At 44.2% G+C, this 23,632-nt stretch overlaps 1 protein-coding gene across 17 annotated transcripts in view; it reads right to left on the bottom strand.

The window, feature by feature from the left end:
• Dtnb (dystrobrevin beta) overlaps positions 1–23,632 on the bottom strand; it is a 207,203-nt gene that overhangs the window by 15,081 nt on the left and 168,490 nt on the right. For 8 of the 17 annotated variants that reach the window (XM_031356373.1, XM_031356374.1, XM_031356375.1 and 5 more), the window contains 5 exons: positions 22,011–22,096; positions 20,477–20,590; positions 19,044–19,140; positions 16,962–17,054; positions 12,414–12,434 (listed from right to left, as the gene is read on the bottom strand). In XM_031356373.1, coding sequence (XP_031212233.1) covers positions 12,414–12,434; positions 16,962–17,054; positions 19,044–19,140; positions 20,477–20,590; positions 22,011–22,096 — 411 coding nt within the window. Of the gene's footprint in view, positions 1–10,323; positions 10,782–12,413; positions 12,435–16,276; positions 16,461–16,961; positions 17,055–19,043; positions 19,141–20,476; positions 20,591–22,010; positions 22,097–23,632 lie in introns of those variants that run through there. The other 9 variants (XM_031356381.1, XM_031356384.1, XM_031356385.1 and 6 more) reach the window with 5 other exon arrangements.

The raw sequence follows: 23,632 nt of genomic DNA, 5'->3' as shown, positions 1-23,632 counted from the left end.
GGCTTCTTTTTGAGACCCATGAAGTTTCTAAAACTGAAAGTAATGACGACAGCACAACTCTGTGAATATCGTTACAAAAACACTGAATCTTACAGTTAAAAATAGTGAATTTATGTTGGATGTGAGTCAGGAGGAAGGCACAGACTGAAGGACAACATCCATGAGCTGTATCTGAAGCAGGACAGTGCCTGGAACATACAAAGAATTCTTCTACCTCAGTAATGTGATAAACAATACAACCACATGCCAAGTCCCAAGGGAGAGGGGCACTGTACACACACACACACAGTGCTGCTCAGAAACAGTTAGAGCTCAAAGGACTGTCAAGGGTGTGGGGAGCCCCTCCCCCGACTGCTGCCAAGCCTGAGAGGTTGCCAGGATCTCAGCAGTTTCTTAAGAGTGTTAAACATAGCCTTACCATGTAACCCAGCAAACTCCATTGCTGAGTACTCCTGAGAGACATGAAAACATCAGCCCACCTAAAACAAATGTTCTCTGGCAACATTGTCATAGCCCCAGGGGAACAACCCCAAAGCCCACTAACCTGGGTTAATAAAGTGTGACATGACTAAATATTTTTATTTTGTGAAATACTCATTTTTATTTGTCAGTAATTATTAAACATTTTATCATTCTTACTTTTTCAGGGCATGCATCCTCTCTTCTTAGTTACAAGTGAATCTTGTTACGGCCAACTAATTTTTTCTTTTTTAAATTGAGTATCTCAGGCTGGAGAGATGGATCAGTGGTTAAGAGCACTGACTGCTCTTCTAGAGGTCTTGAGATCACTTTCCAGCAACCACATGGTGGCTCATAACCATTTATAATGAGATCTGATGCCCTCTTCTGGTGTGTCTGAAAACAGCTATGGTGTACTCATATACATAAAATAGATAATTCATCAGATTCCATTACAGATGGTTCTGAGCCACCATGTGGTTGTTGGGAATTGAACTCAGGGCCTCTGGAAGAGCAGTCAATGTTCTTAACCATTTATTGGAGCCATCTTGCCAGCTCCAATAAATAATCTCTAAAAAACTAAATTGAGTTTTTTGTAAAGGCATATAATGTGTTTTGATCAAGGCCACCCCAATCCTTCCCCTCTAATTCTTCCCCAAGCTCACCCCATCGACAGTCCCTCCCAATTTCATATGCTTAAAAAGTCCTTAGTCTAGCTCATGGGTGTTGTACTATCTACTGGAGCATGGGTGGTTTTTCAGAGGTGGCATCCCTAAAGAGAACTGATTCTCTCCATCCCAGTACCCACCAATTTTGGCTATTTAATATGTGCATATTAAATATGGTGGTGGGACAGGGAGTTGGAAAGATAGCTCAGTGGTTAAGACCCCTGGCTGCTCTTCCAAAGGACAGGGGTTCAATTTCCAGTATCCATGTGTGGCTCACAATCACCTACAACTCTAGTTCCAGAGGATCAAACCACTTCTTCAGGTACCAATAGCACATGGCGCACATACACACATGTAGGCAAAAACTTATACAACTAAAAAAATAAATAAATCTTTCAAAAAATGTTGGGATAGAGTGGGCAGGGGCCCACTGAACCCATGTTTAGGTAGAGTATGAACTCTCTCACATCCAGGGCAGGGAAGAGACAATGCATGGCTCGTAGATAAGCACTTGCTTCAGTCCTGCCTGAGAAGGACTGGTCTTGGGTATGGAATGTCATTTACTGGTCCAGGGATGTTAAGAGACCCTTACTCTGTAGTTCTAACAGAACAACAACAACAACAACAACAACAACAACAACAACACAGAAGTGTGCCAGCAATGTTGCATTCTGTGTTGAAAAGACTGTGCCCTCCCTTGCCAATGGGTCACATATAGCTTTCTCTTCTCAGGGGCACAGTTCCCCTCTGTTCCATGTGACTCCTGACCCATGCATGCCTGCTGGATCCCAGGCATCAGCCTTGAGGCTGAGCGACATCTTGAGACCTGGAGCACAGCTCCTGTGTCTTCTCACATTCCATCCCTACACCACTGTGCTCGGCACAGGTTCTTAGTTTCCCACACTTCCTTCTGTAGGAAAGTAGCCAGGGCAGACAATAATCTTCACTGAGTAATAAATCCATCCATCCCTGGAAAATCTTTGTGTGAAATTCTCTAGCTAACTAAATGTGGTAGCCAGACCTCAGACACCCAAAGTGACCTGCCACTTACATCCCAGAATAATCTCTGGTTTTGGAATGTTGTCTGGGCAAGTGACTTGCTTCTAATGAATCAAACAAATGGGACATAGGCCACTTTTGAGGTCAGGTTATAAAGAGGTTACTGTAGCCTGGTGACCCTTGGCTGTAGCCTTGTTGGAACCTCCGTAGGGTTCTTGGCCATAGCAGTTGTGGAATGAATGCGCTATTATTTCCTCTCCTGTTTTCCTCCTTTTTGCTTTTCTGAGACAGTCTGATATAACACAGCCTGGAGGAATTGCAGGCATGCACCACCACACCTGAGGGATTGCAGGCGTGCACCATCATGCTGGGATGATGCTGTGTGACAGACAATAAATAATCCATGCACCAAACTTACTATGGTTTTGTTTTTGGTTTTGATGTAACTACTTTAATAGAGTAATTACAGTTGGAATTTGGTTGACAAAGTGGGCAGATGGATTTGGAGTGGAGGGAGGAGACTAGAATCAGAGGCCCCAATAATAGGCTGAGGGCTCCTAGAAAAAGGCCTTTGAGAGCAAAGAGGGCAAGAAAAGGTAACCAGGAAAATATCTCTCTAATATGAGAAACTGAGGGCCCTGAGTCCAATAGCCTTTCTAAATGTCCAGTCTCTGGCTCTCTGTCTATGATTACCAGCACCCTATAGCATTGCTCTATACTTAAAGAAGGGAAACTGCAGGCTCTGAGAGGCACTCCCAGCTCTTACACACACACACACACACACACACACACACACACACACACACACACACACACTCACACCACACATGTTGCCATTTCCAGATTCCCGTTTCTCATCTATAAACCAGAAGATAGTAGATGACATCTGAGGTATTTTTTTCAGATAAAAAGTGATTATGATCCGTGATCTTTACCAAATCACTACATCTCCGCCAAGTGGCCCTTGTTTTGCTTGAGTGGAAACCCTTGTCAGAGAAGAGCATGCTCCTCTGTAGCAATCCTTGTTTCAAGGTCAGCTGATGATAAGTTCTGCTTATAGCTAACCTTCCTCACACATCCAGCCAATACATGAGATGTTACATACAGAGGTCTTGAGGAAGTGAAGCTGATGAGAAGCACAGAGAACAGGCTGCCCTGCATGGTACAGGACTAGCTTTGGAAAGACAGTTGGAGGAAAGGGCCTTCTGATCATGTGAACACACTGGATGTGTGGTGCATGCTGGGACAGTGAGTAATCCACTCGACTGCTGTATCTCACTCACCCTGCAGGTACTTGTAGGCTGAGGCCAGGAGACACTAAGAACCCAGCTGTGATACTGCAGTATGGTATACTAGCACCTTGTCTCAACAGCAGAGACACCGTCAAGGCAGGCCCTCTCCACAGGGACTGCCTGCCTCTCTGTTAAGAGCAACACAGTGAGCAGCACAGTGGGTATCTGTGGGTGCTAGGGTATCTGAGAGTGAAAAAGAAATTCCCAGCAAAAGTGGAAGAGTAAGTGGGATGACTCCAAGAAAGGTAGGCCATTGGCCATAACACACAGCAGAACTTCCATGATTCCTGACACAGCAAGGATTATAACACAACCCAGAGCTAAGGCTGCCATCCAGCACGGCCAATCACATGTCTAACCAATAAGCAAAAACAATAAATGCCCTGTAACTCAGGTTCCCTGAGTGTAGAACCCCTTAGAGCTCTTCTGCTGGGAATGTAGAATTAGAGGCACATTCTAATCTGAGTGGCAGTCCAGACTGCTGCAAAGACATGGAAAACTCAAGCAACTTTTACATTAGGCTCCAGAAAAGTATGTGGAAATTACGTTTAGGTATTCAGGGAGCTTCTGACCTACCTCATTTTATGCATGTGAGACTGAGACTCACAGTGGTCAACCAGGTTATAAACAAATCAGTAGATGGCCTCGAATGGCTAGGAGAAGCCTGAGTATGTTTGGATCATATTACCACAGTCCTGAGGTCAGAAGGAACATGAATCAGTCAAGACTTCTCAGGGCTGAGGCTAACTTTGATTTCCCCTGATTCCCTTTAGGAGTGGAATCTAGGCCCTCTACCATTGAGCCAAAATGTAGCCACCACTCTGATTCTGTATAGCAGAATCAATTTCATTCCCACCAAGTACAAGAAATGTAGGAAAGGAGAATGCAGATGATGACTTAGTCCCTTATCTAGAACACAGATTAAATACTGGAGCCAAAACAGGTACAGAGAATGCCAGAGAAGGTGAGCTGAGGACAGCGATCCCTCCACAGAGCAAAGAGAACTCAGACACAGAGGCAGACAGTCACCAGAGGACCAGCTGCAGAGAGAAAAGGGCACTGTCTTTAGTAAAAACTACCAGGGACCAGCTCTTGGCTGTCTTTAGGCAATGCCAGTATGGTGCCTGGCACACAGTAGGGACTCCATAAATAGCTTTTCCTTCTCATCTCTTCCATATGGAACAGGTAAGATTTTTAAATCTCTCTGGTACACATTATAATCAAGTAGTCAAGTCCAGAGAGGTCTGTGGTAAAAAGTGTAACATTGAGAGCAAGCCCTGCCCTCTCCACATCCCCCACCTCCCTGCCAGACTGTTATCATGGCAACAGGATGGAGGACATTTCAGTCTCCAACTCTTTCCCTGACTCATGGATACCTGCCAGGCAGCAGATGGCCTGTGTGGACGATTACCTCCACTTTGCCGCAGTGTATTTAAATTAAACAAACTGGCCTCTTTGCTGCTGGTTGTCAGGTGCCTTGTCAGAAAAACAAAAACAAAAACAAAATCAGGGAGAAAGGAGATTTAAGTCTGAAATTTAGGCAAGGCAACTATAGCTGTATGGAGGCTGGGAGCAGATAAAGATTAGGCCCAGAACATCTCCCCTTAAGAACAGGTAAAAGTATCACACACCATTCTGAGCTGCTGCTGGCGCTGTGCTGGGAGGGTGCAGCTGCACCACTAACTGTGGAGAGAGGGTGGGCTGTCTCCGCGGCATCAGCTCTGCCGCAGCATGAGAAAATAACCACCTCACCCTACTGCTGGGAGTCAGGACTGGGCATGGGAGCCATGTCGCATGCATAACAAGGGAAGTGGGAGAAGGGACCAGCACCCACCCGTAGCAGGTAGCAGCTGGATATATCCCGTCTGGGCTTGAACTGAAGCGGGAAGGAGGCACCAGAACATCCTGATTCAGCAAGCACCCATTTGGAAAAATAGGCCATTGTGATCTTTAAAAGACAAACCTGGTTTCCAGGCGCCTCATAGAGTACTGAGACTTTCTATGATGTTCTGCTTCATATGTATCTATCTATTGTGTATCTGATGGAAGGATAAGGCCCCCAGCAGGTCTGCATTTGGTCCCACTGCAGAGAACTGGTATCTGTTCCTGCACCATGATGGGAAACTCAGGACCCACATATAACCAGTCTCACTGTGGAGGCCTGTGGGGTCTTCTAGGATTGCTAGTATTGTATAAACGAATCAACAGTGTTGACAGGGGGTAGTAGTGTGCATTTGGCTTTCAATCATGATTTCGTCTCTACCTGAATCACACTGTTATATATAGAAGCTAAGACTTATTTCTGGACTCAAAAGGGTAGAAGGCAACATATTTACTTATTTTTCTTGGTGGAAAGAAGAGAACATATTGAATTTCTGGAACAAAGCACAACTTACTATGATTTACAATAAACTCAAAGAACAAAAGGAAAGTTGGTATTTAAAATTTTAGTTGAGAAAGTTCATACATTCTAAGATTAGAATTCTCCTGTTTTTTTTTTTTCCTGGGTTGGCTACCCCTATATAAGATGGTCTCTCCATTGAGTCCTCAATGTAGGATTTCAAAACCAATTCTCAGAAAAATGGTCAGAAACCTCACTAAGAGAAAACTGTCCCATGGTCAGTACCAAATACTCAGACTGCACATAAGAAACAAAACTAGATAGGACCTGGAGGACGTGGTTGTATTGTAAAGCTAGGTCAGTAAGAGGTTGGGAGCTCAAGCCTACCAATCAATGATACTCTAGAATTCAACGAGGCAAACTGAAACTCCACTTGTATGATAATACCTTGTTCAGTAATACTCCTCCTGGGGCTGAAGAGATGGCTCAGTGGCTGAGAGCACAGGCCCCTCTTCTAGAAGAGCAGAGTATGGTGCTCAGTACCTTTGAGCCAGTGCTAATTCCAGATGCAAATCTGCCTGGCTAGGTCAGCTGGAGTTTTAGCTGCACAGTTCTACGTATCTAGTAGGTCTCTCATGTGACTGCTTGGTTAGTCACATGGCCAAGAACATGCAGCCAAGATTGCACCTAACCCAGAATAATCTGTTTCTACCATTTTTTTTGCAGGGACCTTTATTTTTCCAGATCCTGGGGTTCTAAACCTAGAATCCATGGCTTACGCTGTCTTGTCTTTGGATTTTTTTTTTTTTTAAATGACATCTGGATAGTGGGTAGCATTCTGGAGAAAGTGTGTCTTAGAATTCAATGTTCTTCCCATGGAGTTTGGGAGGATTTCTCTAGTCTAGTGTGTGTAGTTTCCTGGAAAGCATGGGGGACAGGTTTCATATCATATACACATTAAGGTCAGGAAAGCAAAATACAGAACTACAGTATAGGATAGAAATAAGATAGAAGATTCTTAGCTTGTCTTTTATGGAGTGATCAAAACAGGGGTATGTCCCTCAGATCCAAGAATTATTTCTCCTTTCTAATCATTCTCACTGAAAACTTCTTGCTAGTGTTCAAGGTGCTCTATGAGAACATAATTATATTTCCTCTTCTTACAAAAATGAAACCAAAACCAAAACAAGGAACTGCCAGGACCCTGCAGTGAGCATAAGAGCAAGAGGGATAAACAAGCACTCTGGGTAGACTTCCAAACGCCATCTGCAGGCCACTGAATCCAGCAGGCCACTGAATCCAGCCGTCTGTGCATGCTGAGACTGGGACCCAGGGTAAAGGTTGTGGGGTTGTCTTGAAGTACATCAATTCATCAATTCACCAAAAGCTATGCTTTTGCAGACTTAAGAAGGCAGGAGTGTGGTCTGGAGAGATGGTTCAGCGGTTAAGAGTACCGACTGCTCTTCCAGAAGTCCTGAGTTCAAATCCAAGCAATCACATGGTGGCTTACAACCACTCGTAATGAGATCTGACGCTTTCTTCTGGCGAGTCTGAAGACGGTTATAGTGTACTTATGTATAATAATAAATAAATCTTTAAAAAAAAAAAGAGGGCAGGAGTGTAGTTAAGGCTCAGGATGACAATGATCTAGCTTATATTTCCATATTTAAGGCATTGTGTCAACCAAAAAGTTACATTTCTACTAATCAGAAAATTATGTCCATACTATTTGAGAATGGAATGTGTGTTGGTTTCTTTTTAATCCTCTAACAGACTGAGCCCATTGTCTCTGATATGTGTAGCAGAGCATTGCGAGTCAGTGAGTCAGTGTAACTCCTGGCTGTGTTGGCAGTAGATCCAGGCTTCTGTTATGGGTTGAGAAACATGGGATCTGTATGAGAGGAACATAGAAATCCTTCACAGAAAGCTGGACCCCTGGCCATGGACACATGGACAGCTTAATTTATTGAGCCTTAAGAGATCCAGAAGTGGGGCTGGTGAGATGGCTCAGTGGTTAAGAGCACTGACTACTCTTCTGAAGGTCCTGAGTTCAAATCCCAGCAACCACATGGTGGCTCACAACCACCCGTAATGAGATCTGATGCCCTCTTCTGGAGTGTCTGAGACAGCTACAGTGTACTTACATGTAATAAATAAATAAATCTTAAAAAAAAAAAAAAAGAGATCCAGAAGTGATATGATGTGTTATGCTGAGTCACTGCAGGGAAATGCAGATCTGAGATGTCTCCAAAGGGAACTGAGATGTTAAGTCCCTCCAGACTAGAAGTGATCTGGACTGTGACAGTTCTGAGGTCAAGCGTCCAAGTGAACATAGTCACTGCTCTCTCTCTCTCTCTCTCTCTCTCTCTCTCTCTCTCTCTCTATCCATCCACCTACCTATTTATAGAAAGAGTCTCTCTATATTGAACTGGAACTTGCTCTGTAGACCAGGCTAGCCTCTAAATCATAGAGATTCACCTGCCTCTGCCCCCTGCTGAGTGCAGGGATTAAAGGTGTGTGTTATCATACAGAGCTGAAATTTGTTTTTCTGATTCCTTGTTGTAAAGAGGATTTCTGAGTCACAACTTAGTCTCCTGAATGGATCTGTCTATTACTTGAGAGTAGCTGGACCAGAATTGCTGCTACAGGCACTTGAACTGGTTATGTTCCTCACAATTAATACAATGATTAATGGTGGTTTTCCCTCAGCAAATATTTATTGAGTATCTGCAGTGCAGCTGGCTGGGTCAGAGACTGGAAATACGACAGTGAAGAGAGCTGGCAAGGTCCTTTAATTACAGACTCATGATGGTTCTGAGCATGATTAACCCTAAATCAGCTGATCCAGCCAAATGAGCTTCTTAAACTACAGGGTACACTGTAGGGTGAGCAGTCTGATCTGAAGAAGCCATGCAGTTCTCCCTTAATTATAACCTCTGCATCTGAGGAAAGAGAAGGGAGTGAGGGAAGAGAGACAGAAGGATTCCTAGGTAAGGTCACTCAAGGCACTAAGAGAGTGGCTGAGGCTGAAGGCAGAACCCTAGCCTCCGTAAGATGTGCAGATCTATTTATTCATTTATATTCAGTGCTTGGGATGGAGCACAGGCCTCCTATATGCTAAGGATGGCGACACCTCTGACTTCTAGCATCAAAAGTTTTAAAGTAACAGTTCTACTACCCCCTACTTTCAAGTTCTTATAAAGTCAAAATAACTATAATATTGTGATATATAACAAGTATGAATTTGGTCTTCTTTCCCAGGTTGAGTCACAAAAGCTTCTAAAAATCTTAAGACTCAGTAGAAAGTTAAGAGTGTATGTATGCTAAGGCTGCCTTCAGGAAAGGAGCTGTTTGCCAGAAAGCACACAGCATGATTAAGTGTTAGAACTTGGTGCCTTCTGCAGACCTCTGGGGAACAGGAATCGAGATGAAGTCGATTACCAACAGCCAGTGACTGAATCAATCGTACCTGGGAAGCAGAACTGAACCATCCTGAATGAAGGGGTTAGTGAACACACTTGCATGCCAGGGGGCAGTGGCCCCCCAGGCAAGGGAGAGATCTCCTGTACTAGGGACCTTCTAGACCTTGCAGTATGTACCTCTTTATCTATCTGTACATTTGCATCTTTTATGACACCCTTCATACTAAATTGGTAACAACAAAGAAGGGGTTCTCTTAGTTGTGCAAGCCATTATTGCAAATGACCAAACTTGAATAAAAGGAAATCATTTTCAGCCAAATCAAACAGAAGTGCAGGCAACTGGAACCCCAGTACTTACAACTAGTATCTCCAGACAGGGTCAGTCTTGTGAGATCAACCCTTAGCCCAGGCTTTGGTGTTACGTCCAGTTAGTCAGTGTCATGAATAGTTAAATGACAGCACTGCCAGTTGGTATCTGGAGTGAATTGGAAAACTGTTTGGTGCAAATCCTCACATATTTGGTGTCTGAATGTTCTCTGAGCAGAATCTTAATAGCACTTAGTATAAATCTTTGTAGGGGTTGGAGAGATAGCTTAGTGGTTAAGAGCATTTGCTGCTCTTCCAGAGGACACACACTGGACAGCTCACAACTAACTTGCAACTCCAGTTCCAGGGTTCTGGCATTTTCCTGCCTCTCTGACCTACCCCTCACTCCAAAGTAACTCTTGATTTAGAAAGTTTTGTTGTTGCACTCAACAATGGCATGGGCCACAGAAGGTGTGGCTCTAAAGACTTAGTCTTCTTGCAATCTTTTCATCTTAAAAATGTGACCATGGGCTGGGCGGTGGTGGCGCACGCCTTTAATCCCAGCACTTGGGAGGCAGAGGCAGGTGGATTTCTGAGTTCGAGGCCAGCCTGGTCTACAAAGTGAGTTCCAGGACAGCCAGAGCTACACAGAGAAACCCTGTCTCGAAAAACCAAAAAAAAAAAAAAAAAAAAAGTGACCATGGGTGAGTCCATGTGGGATGGACAGGAGGTTTTCCCATTTAAATGGACACAGTCCTGCCAGAATGTAAGGACCAAGACTGTTAGACATGGAAAATTCAATCTCAAGAGATGGTAATCTTACACAGAATGAAAGGTCACTGTGCAAATATGCTGCACTTGAGTCTTGTCTGCTCAAGGGTAGCTCTGTTTATTTAGTTATGTGTTGGAGTTAGCATCTCATATAACCCAGGATATCCTTGAACTTGTTACTTAACTTAGGATGACTTTGAACTCATGATCTTTCTGCTTCTACCTCCCAAGTGATAGGGTCACAGTCATGCCCACCATTCACAGTAAAGACAGCATTAGATTAGCCTCATAGATTGGCAATTTCCTATTTCACATTTTACATGCTATTTCATAACATTTGAAGAAAATGTAACATTCACAGAAGTTCTGCTGCAGTCTGCTGCCCTGGTCTCAGGCAGGGAGGAGGGTCCCTCTGAGTCATGGGTCCCTTTGGGCTGTCACACTCAGAGACAGAGATATCAGGAAGTGCTAGTGAGGGAGACTGTTGGAAGTGCTGTCAGCTCCGCAGTGAAGTTCTGGGTACCTGGATGCAGAGAAAGAGGGGTGCTGTGGTCAGTGCCTACAGATGAAATGGCACTTGCCTCAGTAGCTGGCCATGGTGGATGACGTGGATGACAGGAAGAGACTGTCAGAGATGTGGGTAGGAGGGACAGAAAGGACTCAGGTCCCTTGCTTCCCCTCCAAACCCAGTTACTCACTCTCCTACTTGTGTGAGAAAGTCTTCTCTCTGATTTCTAAACAAGCTGGAGCTACCTGTCCTAAGTCTGTTAGAGCCAACTGTGGCCATGCGACTTTCTGATTAATGAAGGGGATGGAAGTGACTAAGTTGTCACTTCCTGATGAAGATGTTTGAACGCTGGGTTTGATTTTCCATCTTTCTGTTTTGCTCAGGTAAATGTACCTATTGATGGGGAATGTCATTTGATTAAAGAGATAGATGAAAACGTTGTATGAGTCAGGAAAACAGGCCAACCAAATGAAGCAAGAACAAAGCCAAGCAAACTTCCTACATTACGGCCAATGTGATCTGCCTCTTAGCGAGGCTTCTTCTCTCATTACTGTTCTTGCCTCTGCTGCCCACTACCAGTGCTCTCCTGGCTGAGCATACTCATATTATAAATTCTCACACCTTAATTTATTAATTAAATCATCAATAAAATCTAATACATTAATCCATATTTTTGAGAAAGATGGGTAATTGTTTCTTATTTTATTTTATTTATACAGGTGTTTTGCCTGCATGTATGTGTACCATGTGCATGCAGTACCCTTGGTAGCTAGAAGACGGTATTGGAATCCCCGAGACTGGGGTTACAAACAGTTGTGAGCCACTATGTGTGTGCCAGGGATCAAACCTCAGCCCTCTGGAAGAGTAGCTAGAGTTCTTAACTGCTGAGCCATTTCTCTAGCCCCAAAAGATGGGTCATTTTTAAATTAAATGTTTTATACTCCCTTTTAAAATTGGCATTTTATATTTCTCTCTTGAATTTAATTTACGCAAGGTTATTATTATGGATAGGCCCTTGATTTTCTTATGTAGGCTAACAGCTATAAAGCAAAACAAACACTAAGTATCCTCAAACATCATTAATTAATTAATGTACATGCCATTCAAAACACCTTGAGTCACCTGCTTTCTGAGCCCCCAAAGGCTCAGAGTAGGAAAAAAAATCACTAATTTTGTCAAGAAGGCTGGTCGAGTCAGAGCCTATTGGAGACCATAGGATATTTTACAGTTATACAATGAACTTTCCACTTTCATGCAAATTCATTCAGAACACATTATTTGGGTCTGAGGTCACCCCCACCACCTAGAAAGTTGTTTCAGGCAATTAAGGTCACTTAAGACACAAAACCAGGAGACAATAAAAGAATATGTAAAGGCAGTGAAAGTCTGGCTAATCATGCATATTTAAATAAGCACAAATTTTAAAAGCTTGGGTTTAAAGTCAAAACATGCTTCCCGAGGTAAATAGGACCCAGACTTGGGCCACTGCACCCTGCAATGGAGGGAAACTTCTGAGGGTTTTGCACATAACCAACTCCTCAGAGGCTAGTGTTGACGGAAGGAGGGAGGGGAGGGGATGCAATGTTTATGAGGAGCAGAGGAGCATGCAGAGGGCGGGAGTGGTCAGGGATGCTGATGTCCACTTACTGCCTGTTTTTGCTCTTCCTCCTAGAGGTGTGAAGATGGGAAGAGGGAGAAGAGAAAAAGACATTAGTGCCCATCACCACAAACATTGGGAAGAAAGGACAGGAGAAACTGGGCAAACCTGGCCAAGCATAGGCCTGGAAAGCAATGAACTGATTCTCCAGAAGAGTACCAGTGGGATGCAGTAAATGGCAGGCCTCGGTCCCAACCACTTACTGAGTACACTGATGACTTCCAAAGAGCCTTAGAGACCATTCAGTTCATCTTCTACTTCTTCAATATAGGTCAAGAAGCCTGGAGGACCTGGCTAGCCTAAAGTCTCCATTACTTACGGTAAACTGAAAGAGAAAGTTTAACCAAATCTGAATTATCATTCTAGTTCATTCACAATATTCACATATGTTTAAGTCCATATTTCTAGAGCAGCTGTCTGAGGTGTGGAATGTGGACCATCAACATCAGTATCACCTGGCAACTTGTCAGAGCTGAACACCTTAAGCCCCACCTGAGCTCCACATTTCAAAGCTCTGGTGGGAGTGGGGACACCCAAAATGTATCCAAGGGCCATGGGTTCTGTTTGAAAACCACTGTTTTAGCATCCTAGTGGTTCCACCTGTTCACAGGTGCTTTTCTTCTTTTCCAGTCTCCTCTCACCAGTAACCAAGTTGACACCACACCAGTCCACTTGCTTTCAAGTTGCTTTGTTGTTTCCTTCAAGGATACACATACATGCCCTTTCCCCCAGCGTACTGGAAACTGCTTCAGGATCCCAAAAGCCTTTCAGAAAAGAATTCTAGGGGCTGGGATACAACTTGGTTGGTAGGGTGCTTGCCTAGTTGCATGAACCCCTTGGTTTGATTTCTTGCACTGCATAAACCAGGCATTGGTAGCTCATGACTGTAATTTTTGCCCTAGGGAGATTGACACCTGAGGATCACGAGTTCATGGCTATCTTTGGCCACACAGTGAGTTAAAGGACAGACTGGGATACATGAGCTCATTCCAAAATAAAACAAATATAAAACACAAACCCCAAAGTGGAGCGGGGAAAAGAACTTTAGAGCTAGGCATTATAGTACATCCATGTAAGCCTAGCACTAGAAGGTAGAGGCAAGAGGATGCCTTGTATCAAGCTGCATTCCAGGACAGCTTGAGCTACATGACAAGGCCTTGACTGAGAAGGAAAGAACAGAATTCTCATTATCAGTTCTTCTATGTTATTCTGATACAAGTTTATTTAGTAGTTTTCATGCATAAGGCACTGGAAAGAAAGACAGGCTTCTCTTTTACAGCCTTATAGTAAGGGTGGGTAGGACAGATCATACTAACTGTAGTTGACAGATGAATGTAGTATCAGGCACTGTAGAAAAAGCTGAAGGGAGTAAAGATAGACCTTTGAGTTTCTCGTGTCTTGGCCCTAGTGCTCCTTGGCCACTGTCTTTCTGGTCTCTTTGCTTTTTCTTTCTGTGCCTCACCATGGGTAGCTGTGGTCAGGAAGACTCCATAGTGCCCAGTATATATATCAATATGTGCCTGTGACGGCTCTATCTATGTTGGATCCTTGGATGCAGTAGTCTCCATTGTACCTGGGTAGAGGGACATGGGAATATGTGCTCCTGCTCTTGAAGAGTCTGCAGGCCTGGGTGTGAGGCAGAGCGATCTGCAAAGGAGCTAAACAAAGGAGATGGGGAAATCTGGAGAATATTTTTTATTCTTGCAAGGGAGAGAGAGAGAGAGAAAAAGAGAGAGAGAGAGAGAGAGAGAGAGAGAGAGGGAGGGAGAGAGAGAGAGAGGAAGAAGAGAGAGAGAGACTTGAAACTCCATGAGCACCAAGAAATCCCTTGAGGCCCTAGTTTAGTCAGGGAAGGAGCTCTTTATGCTGAAAACCAGTTGTTAGCATTTGGACTTACCTACCACCCCCACCCCCACCCTGAGCACTGTCTGGGCTTCCTGTCACACCTGCAGCACAGAAGGACTAAGCTGCAGCTTGGAAGGATGCTTCTTTGAGACAAGCACACCTCCAACTCTTACGGGCAAGGACACTGCCATGAGAGACATACTGTGCAATTTAAAAACTGCTGTCACATGCCGACCAGTGGTGGTGTACGCCTTTAACCCCAGCACTTGGGAGGCAAAGGCAGGCAGATTTCTGAGTTCAAGGCCAGCCTGGTCTATAGAGTGAGTTCCAGGACAGCCAGGGCTATACAGAGAAACCCTGTCTCGAAAAACCGTAAAAAAGCAAAACAAAACAAAACAAAACAAAAACTTGTGGTCACCACTTGCTGAAATAGACTGGCTAGGCACCAGGGAGGCAGAGGAGAAGGAGCTTTGTTAAGTAGGTTCAAGACTAGCCTGGTCTACATAGTGAACTCCTAGCAAGCTCCAGGACAGCCCTGTTTACATAGTGAGACTGGTAGGGAGGGGTGGGGCCCTCCTCACAGGCTGAAATCCTGCCTGTACTGAGAATCATCAAAATATTACCTTGTACCTCAGGTTTGGTATTGAAGATAGCATGGATCTGGCTTAACGGGACGGGAAGCCACTGTTGTTGGCTCATGCCTGTGTTCTCAGTGCTTGGGAGGCTCAGGTAAGAGGACTATCCCAAGATCAGTCTTCAAATAAAATAGAATGAAGTATGGCACTTTTGGAAACAGTATTTGGAGACCATACCATGTTCACTCTGCTGTGTAGCTTGCCGCAGCATATATCACCATTACGACTTGTCGTGGAAAAATAGGCCAGGCTAGGATAGGTTCTCAGGACTGAGGAGGTCTCCTAGTTGAGAGAGGATAGATTTGGGCAAAGTGTTCCCTAGGCTAGTATTACACAAACTCACAAAAGGTAGTCACATAAAGCCTTTAAGGCTCTGTCAACACAGTAAAAAGATCAGATATAAGGTCTGAGAACATTTTGTATCAGTCAGGTAAGGTTGGTCAACATGCACTGATGACAAGAGATAGTACTAACCTGACTTAAAGGGGCCATAACATCTCAATTATGAGGCACAAATATAGATGGCCTTAGGTTCAGGTCATGTGAATCTCTTCCATATGGTGGAAGTAGTAATACACAGTTATGCAGTCATCTACAAAGAGATGGATCTGAGTGTAGTAGTTGATGCCTGCAATCCTAGAACTCTGAGATGCTAAGACAGAGGATCATGAGCTCAAGGTCAGCCTGGAGATACAGGTAAGTTCTTTGGCAATCTGTGTTTAAAAACCAATGCAGAAGCAACATCAGAAAAAAACAAAATGAGGTAAAAATGTTGGAAGCGAGAGTTAGAAACAGAAATACCGACATAAAATTACTCAGAGATTAAAGAAGTAGCTTGAGACAGAGGTTAGTCACATACTAGAAACTGAGAAAAACTATAAAGGAAATATGTACAGAAACATGGGTACCTGAGTGTCTGACGACATATCATTAAAAAAAAATGAGATTGCTGACATTCCTAAGTGACAGGGACTGGGCCTAGTCATTTCACCAAATACATTTAGAAATCTCAAAATATGTATACATACAATAATAATATTTATTATTAATTTAATATTTATTATTTTGAGAAAGGGTCTCACTGTGTAGACCAGGTTGGCCTTGAACTCATAGAGATTCCCAGCCTCTGCCTTCCAAAGGCATGTACCACCACACCCGGCCTATGATTTATTTTTTTTATTTATGTGTATGTGTGTGTACTTGCTTTTCTATTCATATGTCATGTACATACAGGTGTCCTCAGAGAGCCAGAAGAGAGCATGGTGGTACACAATAACCCCAGTACTGAGAGGTAGAGGCAGGCAGATCTCTATGAGTTCCAAGCTAGCTAAAGTACACAGTAAGACCCTGACTCAAAAAACCAAAGTAAAGTGTTTATACTTGGCCCATGGGGAGTGCTACTAATAGGAGGTGTGGCCTTGTTGAAGTAGGTGTGGCCTTGTTGGAGGAAGAACATCACTGTGGGGGTTGGCTTTGAAGTCCTATGCTCAAGCTCTGCCCAGTCTGGAGGATGCCTTCCTGCTGGTTGTCCATGCAAGCCAGTCTCCTGCTGGTTGCCTTAACGAGAAGAAATAGAACTCTTGGTTCATCCAGCACCATGTCTGGCTGCACACTGTCATGCTTCCTGCTATGATCATAATGGATTGAACTTCTGAAACTGTAAGCCAGCTCCAATTAAGTAAGAGTTGCTTGAGTCATGGTGTCTTTTCACAGCAATGAAAACCCTAACTAGGACTCAAAGTAAACCAAAAATCACAGCTGGGCAGCTTCCCATTCCTACATGGCTAACATCTGGGAGCCCTTCCCTGAAAGAGACTGACACAGGCAAGGGGAGGGAGGGCATGCCCACATCATCCCCTGGCCTACCAGTGTGCTAGTTACACAGGGTGGAGCTTTCAACACCTAGTAAGGCACAAGGTATCAGAGGAGACAAATGTTTGTGTGCACAGCTGCTGCTGTGAGCAGGGGATGGGGCCACTGAGTTGAATATCTGACAACTACTCAAGGGAACTGGACCAGCTAGGTTTCTGGATAAAGTTTTCTTGAAATTAGACTCACCTGTACATAATACATTTCTGAGAGGAAATGTGTAACAGGATCTATGCAGAAACATGTCTGTCCATGTAAAATAAACCAAATACCAGGACCAAGCTAGGGGAAAAAAAATACCTCAGCTCAAGATTAAAAGAAGTGATTGCTTGAGGAAGTAAAGCATCAGTTTCCAACACAAATAGAAGACTTCTGCAAGCGCCAGTCCCCACTGGCTTTATGATCATGAAGGGGTGGGCTCAGAATGAGGAGCTGATGTCTCAGCTGCTGCTTTCTTGAGTTGCTACTCTAGTTCGACCCTGGTCACCTAAGGCCTGGCCGATTGCATGAGTCTTCTACTATTATCCTTTAGCTTCTTGCTCTTCTAAACTGCCAAGCATTGTCTCAAACTTGTTGTTTAAAAACTTTAGTAACTCTTTTTTGTCACAGATTTAGTTTACTCTCCTCAGTCCGTTCTGGCTGTTATGTCTGCACAGTGTGGTGAGGTACAGCCTGGGCAGGTTGGACCTTAAACACCAACACACTGGCAACCACCCTCAAATCTCTGCCCCATAATCCACTGAGTGTTTCTGTTCACTGCTAACACACTGTCCAGATGAGGACTGCTAACCGTTGCCTTTTTTTTTTTTTGTGATCTATGTATGGTAAGGGGCTGTAATATTCTTTTCAGCAAACAGAAAAAGCCAAAAAACATAGATTTATTCACTTCCCCTATACACTAGGCCTAGAGTGGATATTCTGATTTTTTTCCTAATATAGTAGTTTCTATTCAGAATCACAATAAGTAAGCTGGCTTAACGTGATGTTACCTTTGTGTCCACCTGACTGGGTTAAGGGACAGCCACAGAAATGGTTACACTATCCCAGGTGAGTCCCTGAATATTGAAAAGAGCTTGGTACAGGAACCAGCAGACCAAGCATAGAAGATCTGCTTTTACTAACAGGGAAAGACATCGTGCAGACCACAGAGGAACTGGTAAAACCAGAAAGCAAGGAAAACAAGTGTGTGCTCTCTTAGGAGGAGCGGTGTTTATCTACACGGGAGCTCCCTTGGCTTTGGTCCCTCAGACTCCAAGACTTAGGTCAACGACCCAACACCCATTCCTTATAAACCAGCCTCCAGACAGGGATGATAGAGTCAGTTCCACAGGCTCTCAGGCCTTGGGACACACTGGCTTTCCTGTGTCTCCCATGGAGGCTTTGCATAACAAATCCCTTATATACCTATAAATATTGCATTGATGTTGTTTCTCTGTAAACATCCAAATACCACTGTGCTTCTTATTAAAAAGAGGACACTTGATGTTTGTCAAATATTTGAAAACCTGTCTTAAAAAAAAACTTTACTGGGCAGTCAGTGGTGGCACACGCCTTTGATCCCAGCACTCAGGAGACAGACGGCAGGTGGATCTCTGACTTGGAGGTCAGCCTGGTCTACAGAGTGAGTTCCAGAACAGCCAGGGCTACACAGAGAAACCATGTCTCCACAGAGAAACCATGTCTCGAAAAACAACAATAACAAAAAAAGAAAGAAAGAAACTTTAAGTAGTTGAGAACTATTTGGCATTTATACATAGTTAATTCCTGATTTACAAACATCCTTATTTGTAATCATTTTAATTTTCTGTGTATGAGTCTTTTCCTTGCACCACTTACTTGTATGCTTGATACTCACGGAGGTTCGAAGAGGGTGTCAGAACTCCAGGAACTTCTGAAGAGCAGCCAGTGAGCCATTTAACCACTGAGCCAAAGAGCATTACTCTATTTCTAATACAATTATTTTTATTTTTCACATATATTTATTGTGTGTATGTTTGCACACGCGTGTGTACAAAGAAGTCAGAGGATAATTTGCAGGAGTCAGTTCTCCCCTTCCACCCTGTGGGTCCTAGGGTTGAACGCCAGTTAGTCAGGTTTGCCAGCACTTGCCTTTATCTGCTAAGGCACCTTACAGGCTCTATGCTGATTTCTGACTAACATCTGATCAGGCTACACTTAAGCAAATGTCCCTGAAAACTGTTCCTAGGCCCAATAGTGCCCTGCGGTTTGGTGAGAGACGCAGTGAGGTGAGCACACAAGTCCAGTTCTTACCTTTAGCAGCTTCATCAGCCCCTCCAGCTGCACCATCAGTTCCCGCCTACTCTCCTGCAGCGCTGACATCCTCTGCTCTAGCTCATCTTTCCTTTGCCTGCCAGAAAGGAGGTTGGAGTTCATCAGAAATGGTACTTTGTGATTGGCAGGTCCTAAACTCATGCATATAGGTCAAAATCTAAAGGACAGGAAATATCTATAAACGGATCCTGCCTTTTATATGACACTTGGTAAACAGGGGTTGTTTGTTTGATACAATGTCTCCTTTATCTCATGCTGACCTTAAACTCTATGTAGCTGAGGGTAACCTTGAATTTCTGATCTTGCCTCCACCACCCAAACGCTCGGATTTCAGGAGTACACCACCATGCTTGGTTTATGCTGTGCTGGGATTGAACTTAGGGTTTTGAGTGTGTTAGGCAAGCACTCTACCAAATGAGCTACATCCTCAGCCCCTCTGTTGTCATGATCAATGGGAATAACTCTACCACCTTCTTTCATTGTCCGCAACTCTGAGCAATTATTTCCTATTCCAAAACCCTAAAGAAATTCTTCTGTTTTCTCCCACAAGTTCAAAGCCAGCCTGTACTACGTAAGGATAAAAGTTCTAGGCCACCCTGGACTATAGAATGAGATCTTATCTCACCTCCTACTCCCCAACCCTCAAAAATAAAATATCAAACAGAATTCTAAATGCTACAAAAGAAAAAAAAAAGGCACACTACTCGAGGATCGGGAGCTCGGTAAGAACTAAGGCATCAGATTTGGTTTCCATAATGTCTTCACTCATGGGGACACACAGATTTCTGTCATCACAGATCTGATCATTATACACCATGTTCCCAGAGAAGACTTCCCCATCCTCTCCCAGAGAACACAAACAGGGAGCCAGCGTCGCTCTGTTCTATACTGAGCCTATAGCCTTACGTTCTCAGCTCTGGAGTCACTGTACACTGAGAGGGAGGTGAGACAGTACCACAGTGGAGGTGCAAGGCATTCATTCATCCTTAGTTCTCTGTCTCAGAGCTGGTGTACAGGCAACATGCTGCCCTAGTCCTAACTCTCTGAAGTACTCGGAGCCTCTAAATCAGAGCTTACAAGAGAAATGGAGCTATAACAAGCTAACTGTAACACAAGCCCCCCCCCCCCCGCCTTGACAGTATAGGAACTCATAGCTGTCTTTTAAAAACAACCCCTAGATGACACAGGCCACCCACTACTTAGCTTGGGATTTTAGGGAGCCCAGTCCTCACCTAGCTCTGTAATGATGACTGAAGACCTCCCTCCCCAGAGTGGTTGCTGAGTCTCACAGGCAGTCTGCTCTGACCTGTCAGGTTCTACTGATGAACAGATTCTGTCTTATTAGTTTGGTATCCCAGTACAGGAATTCCCACCCCAGGCTGCAGCTTGGGAGCAGGTAGATGTGTACTTACCTCAGCAGGCGCAGCTCTGCTAGCAGCGTGGGGTTCTGCTGGGCCTTCTCAGGAGTGGGCTGGGAAGCCTGTTCGTGCTCCAGCCGCAGGCGCTGGATCTCCTGAAGGATCTCTCTGAGGATGGTGGCAAGCGCTGTTAGTGTTTGATGGTTCTTTTGTTTTTCTCCCATGAGCTGTTCTTACTCCCTCGGTGCCTTCTCCACCCTGTGTTCTGAGGCTTCTAAACCATCAGGTGTGAAATGGATACCTTCATCTGATGGTTCCTGCGGTGCTCTGCCCAAAGAGGCCACTCTTTTCAAGAACTTGAACCTTCTCCAGGCAGGGGAAACAACAACTGGAATATCTTACTTGCCCTGCTCCTCTCCAGGGGAAGAGGACATTTACAACCTCCCAAGGTAGGTGTGGACCTCCCAACTCTGCCGCTAGCCTCTCCTTTCCCTGAGATCCTGGCTACTGACTGGAGGCTGCTGCTATTCCCTCCCCAGTCATGCTATACAAGCGCCAGTCTCCTTGCTCTGGTCCCACCTTCCACTGCAGTGGTGCAATGTGTGGTCCCCAGGCCTTTTAACAATATTTAAAATGGCTTTTTAAAATAAAATCCATCCCATATACAGTTACCAAGCCCAGACACTATTGTGGATGCCAACAAGTGCTTGCTGACAGGAGCCTGATATGGCTGTCTCCTGAGAGGCTCTGCCAGTGCCTGACAAATACAGAGGTGGATGCTCTCAGCCAATCATTGGACTGAGCACAGGGTCCCCAATGGAGGAGCTAAAGAAAGGTCCCAAGGAGCTGAAGGGGTTTGCAACCCCATAGGAGGAACAGCAATATGAACCAACCAGTATCCCCAGTGCCCCCAGGGACTAAACCACCAACCAAAGAGTACATATGGAGGGGACCATGGCTTTGTCAGTCATCAATGGGAGGAGAGGCCCTTGGTCCTGTGAAGGCTCTATGCCCTAGTGTAGGGGAATGCCAGGGCCAGGAAGCAGGAGAGGGTGGGTTGGTGAGCAGGGGGAGAGGGATGGGATAGGGTGTTTTCGGAGGGAAAATGAGGAAAGGGGATAACATTTGAAATGTAAATAAAGAAAACATCTAATTAAAAAAATAAAATAAAATGAGACTGGTTTCATGTAGTGTAACAGGCCAGGATCAGCTGCTAGGACAGAGCAAAATGCTATTAGGAAGGAGTGGGGTCAGGAACTGAGGGACACTGGGTGAAAGGAGTCCACAGAGACTCTCCAGAGGTGGCAGAGCAGAGCTTAGAAGATCGGAACCAACAACATACAGTGTATCTCCTGGTCCTGGGTCCTCCTGCTTGCTGAGGAGTCATACAGAGCTGGGTGGGTGAAGGCAGGAGGGTGTAGAGGTCAAAGTCAGTCTCTGCTACACAGTGAGTTCAAGGTTACCCTTGGTTACCATCCCAGAGAAACAGAAGAAGCAAGCAGACAAGCCAAGCAAGCTGTGAGGCAACCAGGACCACCCAGGAGTGGGTCCTGGCTGTGGGACAAAGGTCAGAGAGCCTCAATCTCACCTGTTCTTGTTCTCCAGTTCTGCAATGAGCTGTCTCTGTTGTTTGTTGGCATCAAAGTTGAAGCTGGCATCAGTGGGAGGATGAGTCTACAGTGGGGAAAGGTGTTTTGTTTTGTTTTGTTGTTTTTTTCCAAATTCATGTATCCACAGTCTGAGACTGACTGCTGATTTATCAAAAAAACCAATTTTGGAGCTTTCTTCTATATACCATAAAACCTATCCAATCCTATAATCTTAGTAAATTTAAACATTTTTGTAACCAAGCACCACAACCCAGTTTTAGAACATTTTCCATCACCATAAAATAATTCCTTAGGGCAGTTTGTCTTCAGTTGCTACCACCAATACCGTGTGAGCTCAGGCAACCACTGGGCACTGATGGACTTTCTACCTGGCTTTGTCTTCCTAGATATGTGACCCAGCAGGATGATTCTGCATGTAGTTCTGCTTTCAGTGTAGCAGGAGGTTTTGATGTTCACAAATGTTTGTTGCTGAGGAGTATTCCCTTGCTTTTAGCTCTTAGTACCTACGGCTGAAGCAGTGATAAACCTTTACTCACAGGTTTATCAATATACACTTTAGGTTTTACTTTGCATGTGTGTGCACGTATGCCATGGTGTGGGATGAGAGGCCATGCGTGAGTTGTCTCTCTCCTACCATGTGGATTCCAGGGCTGCACTCAGGCCATCAGGCATGGTGGTGAGAGCTGTTTCCGTGCAGCAGTCTCACACCCTGATATATGACAGACTTACATGATCTGGAACTGCTGAGCTTCATGCCAACACTATAAACAAGGTCTGAGAAACTCCTCTACTGTTTCCAAATGTGGCTGTACTACCTTATCCTCTGGTTCCAATTGCTTTTTTAAGTTTTTCCTTATGTTTATGCGTATGGTTATTTCCCTGCAGCTGTCTGTGAACTATTTGCATGCTAGGTGCCTGCAGAGACCTGTTAGAACTGGAGTAATACATGGTTGCTAGCTACCATGTGAGTGCTGTGAATTGAACCAGGGCCCTATGGAAAAGTAATCAGTGCTCTTAACCTCCAAGCCACAGCCCCAATTTCATAGTATTTTCACTGAAACCTGTTAAAATCCTTTTTGCTTCAATATTCTCACTGTAAAGACTGTAACTGTGAGGTTTTCTTTTTTAAAACAGTTTACATTTCATAAATCTACCTTTCCCCCCCTTTTTAAAGACAGGACCTTGGACTGGCCTAAAATATTATGTAGCCAAGGCTAACCCCAAACTTCACAATATAGCCACTGAAATGCTTACAGGTGACTGGCACCACACCTGGTTTATGCAGTGCTCAGACTGAACCCAGGGCTTTGTGAACACTGGGCAAGTACTCTACTAACTAAATCAAATCTCAGCCCCTGACATTTTAAACTACATAGTTTGGCAATTTTTAGTGTGTTCATAAGATTGTGAAGCCATCACCACCATCTATGTCCAGCAAAAGTTTTACTATTCCCCTTAATCCCAGGCTCATTAGAAATCATAATCTATTTCTATCTGTCCTGAGAGTTACCATTGTTTCTGTCTCTGTAGTTTCATTGATTCTGTATATTACATATAAACTAAACATCTGACTTTTTTTTTTTTTTTTTTTTTTTTTTTT

Source organism: Mastomys coucha, unplaced genomic scaffold (assembly GCF_008632895.1).
Source record: "Mastomys coucha isolate ucsf_1 unplaced genomic scaffold, UCSF_Mcou_1 pScaffold6, whole genome shotgun sequence".
Classification (NCBI taxonomy): domain Eukaryota; kingdom Metazoa; phylum Chordata; class Mammalia; order Rodentia; family Muridae; genus Mastomys; species Mastomys coucha.
The sequence above is the reverse complement of the archived record's forward strand: the minus strand, read 5'-3'. Positions and strand labels throughout refer to the sequence as shown.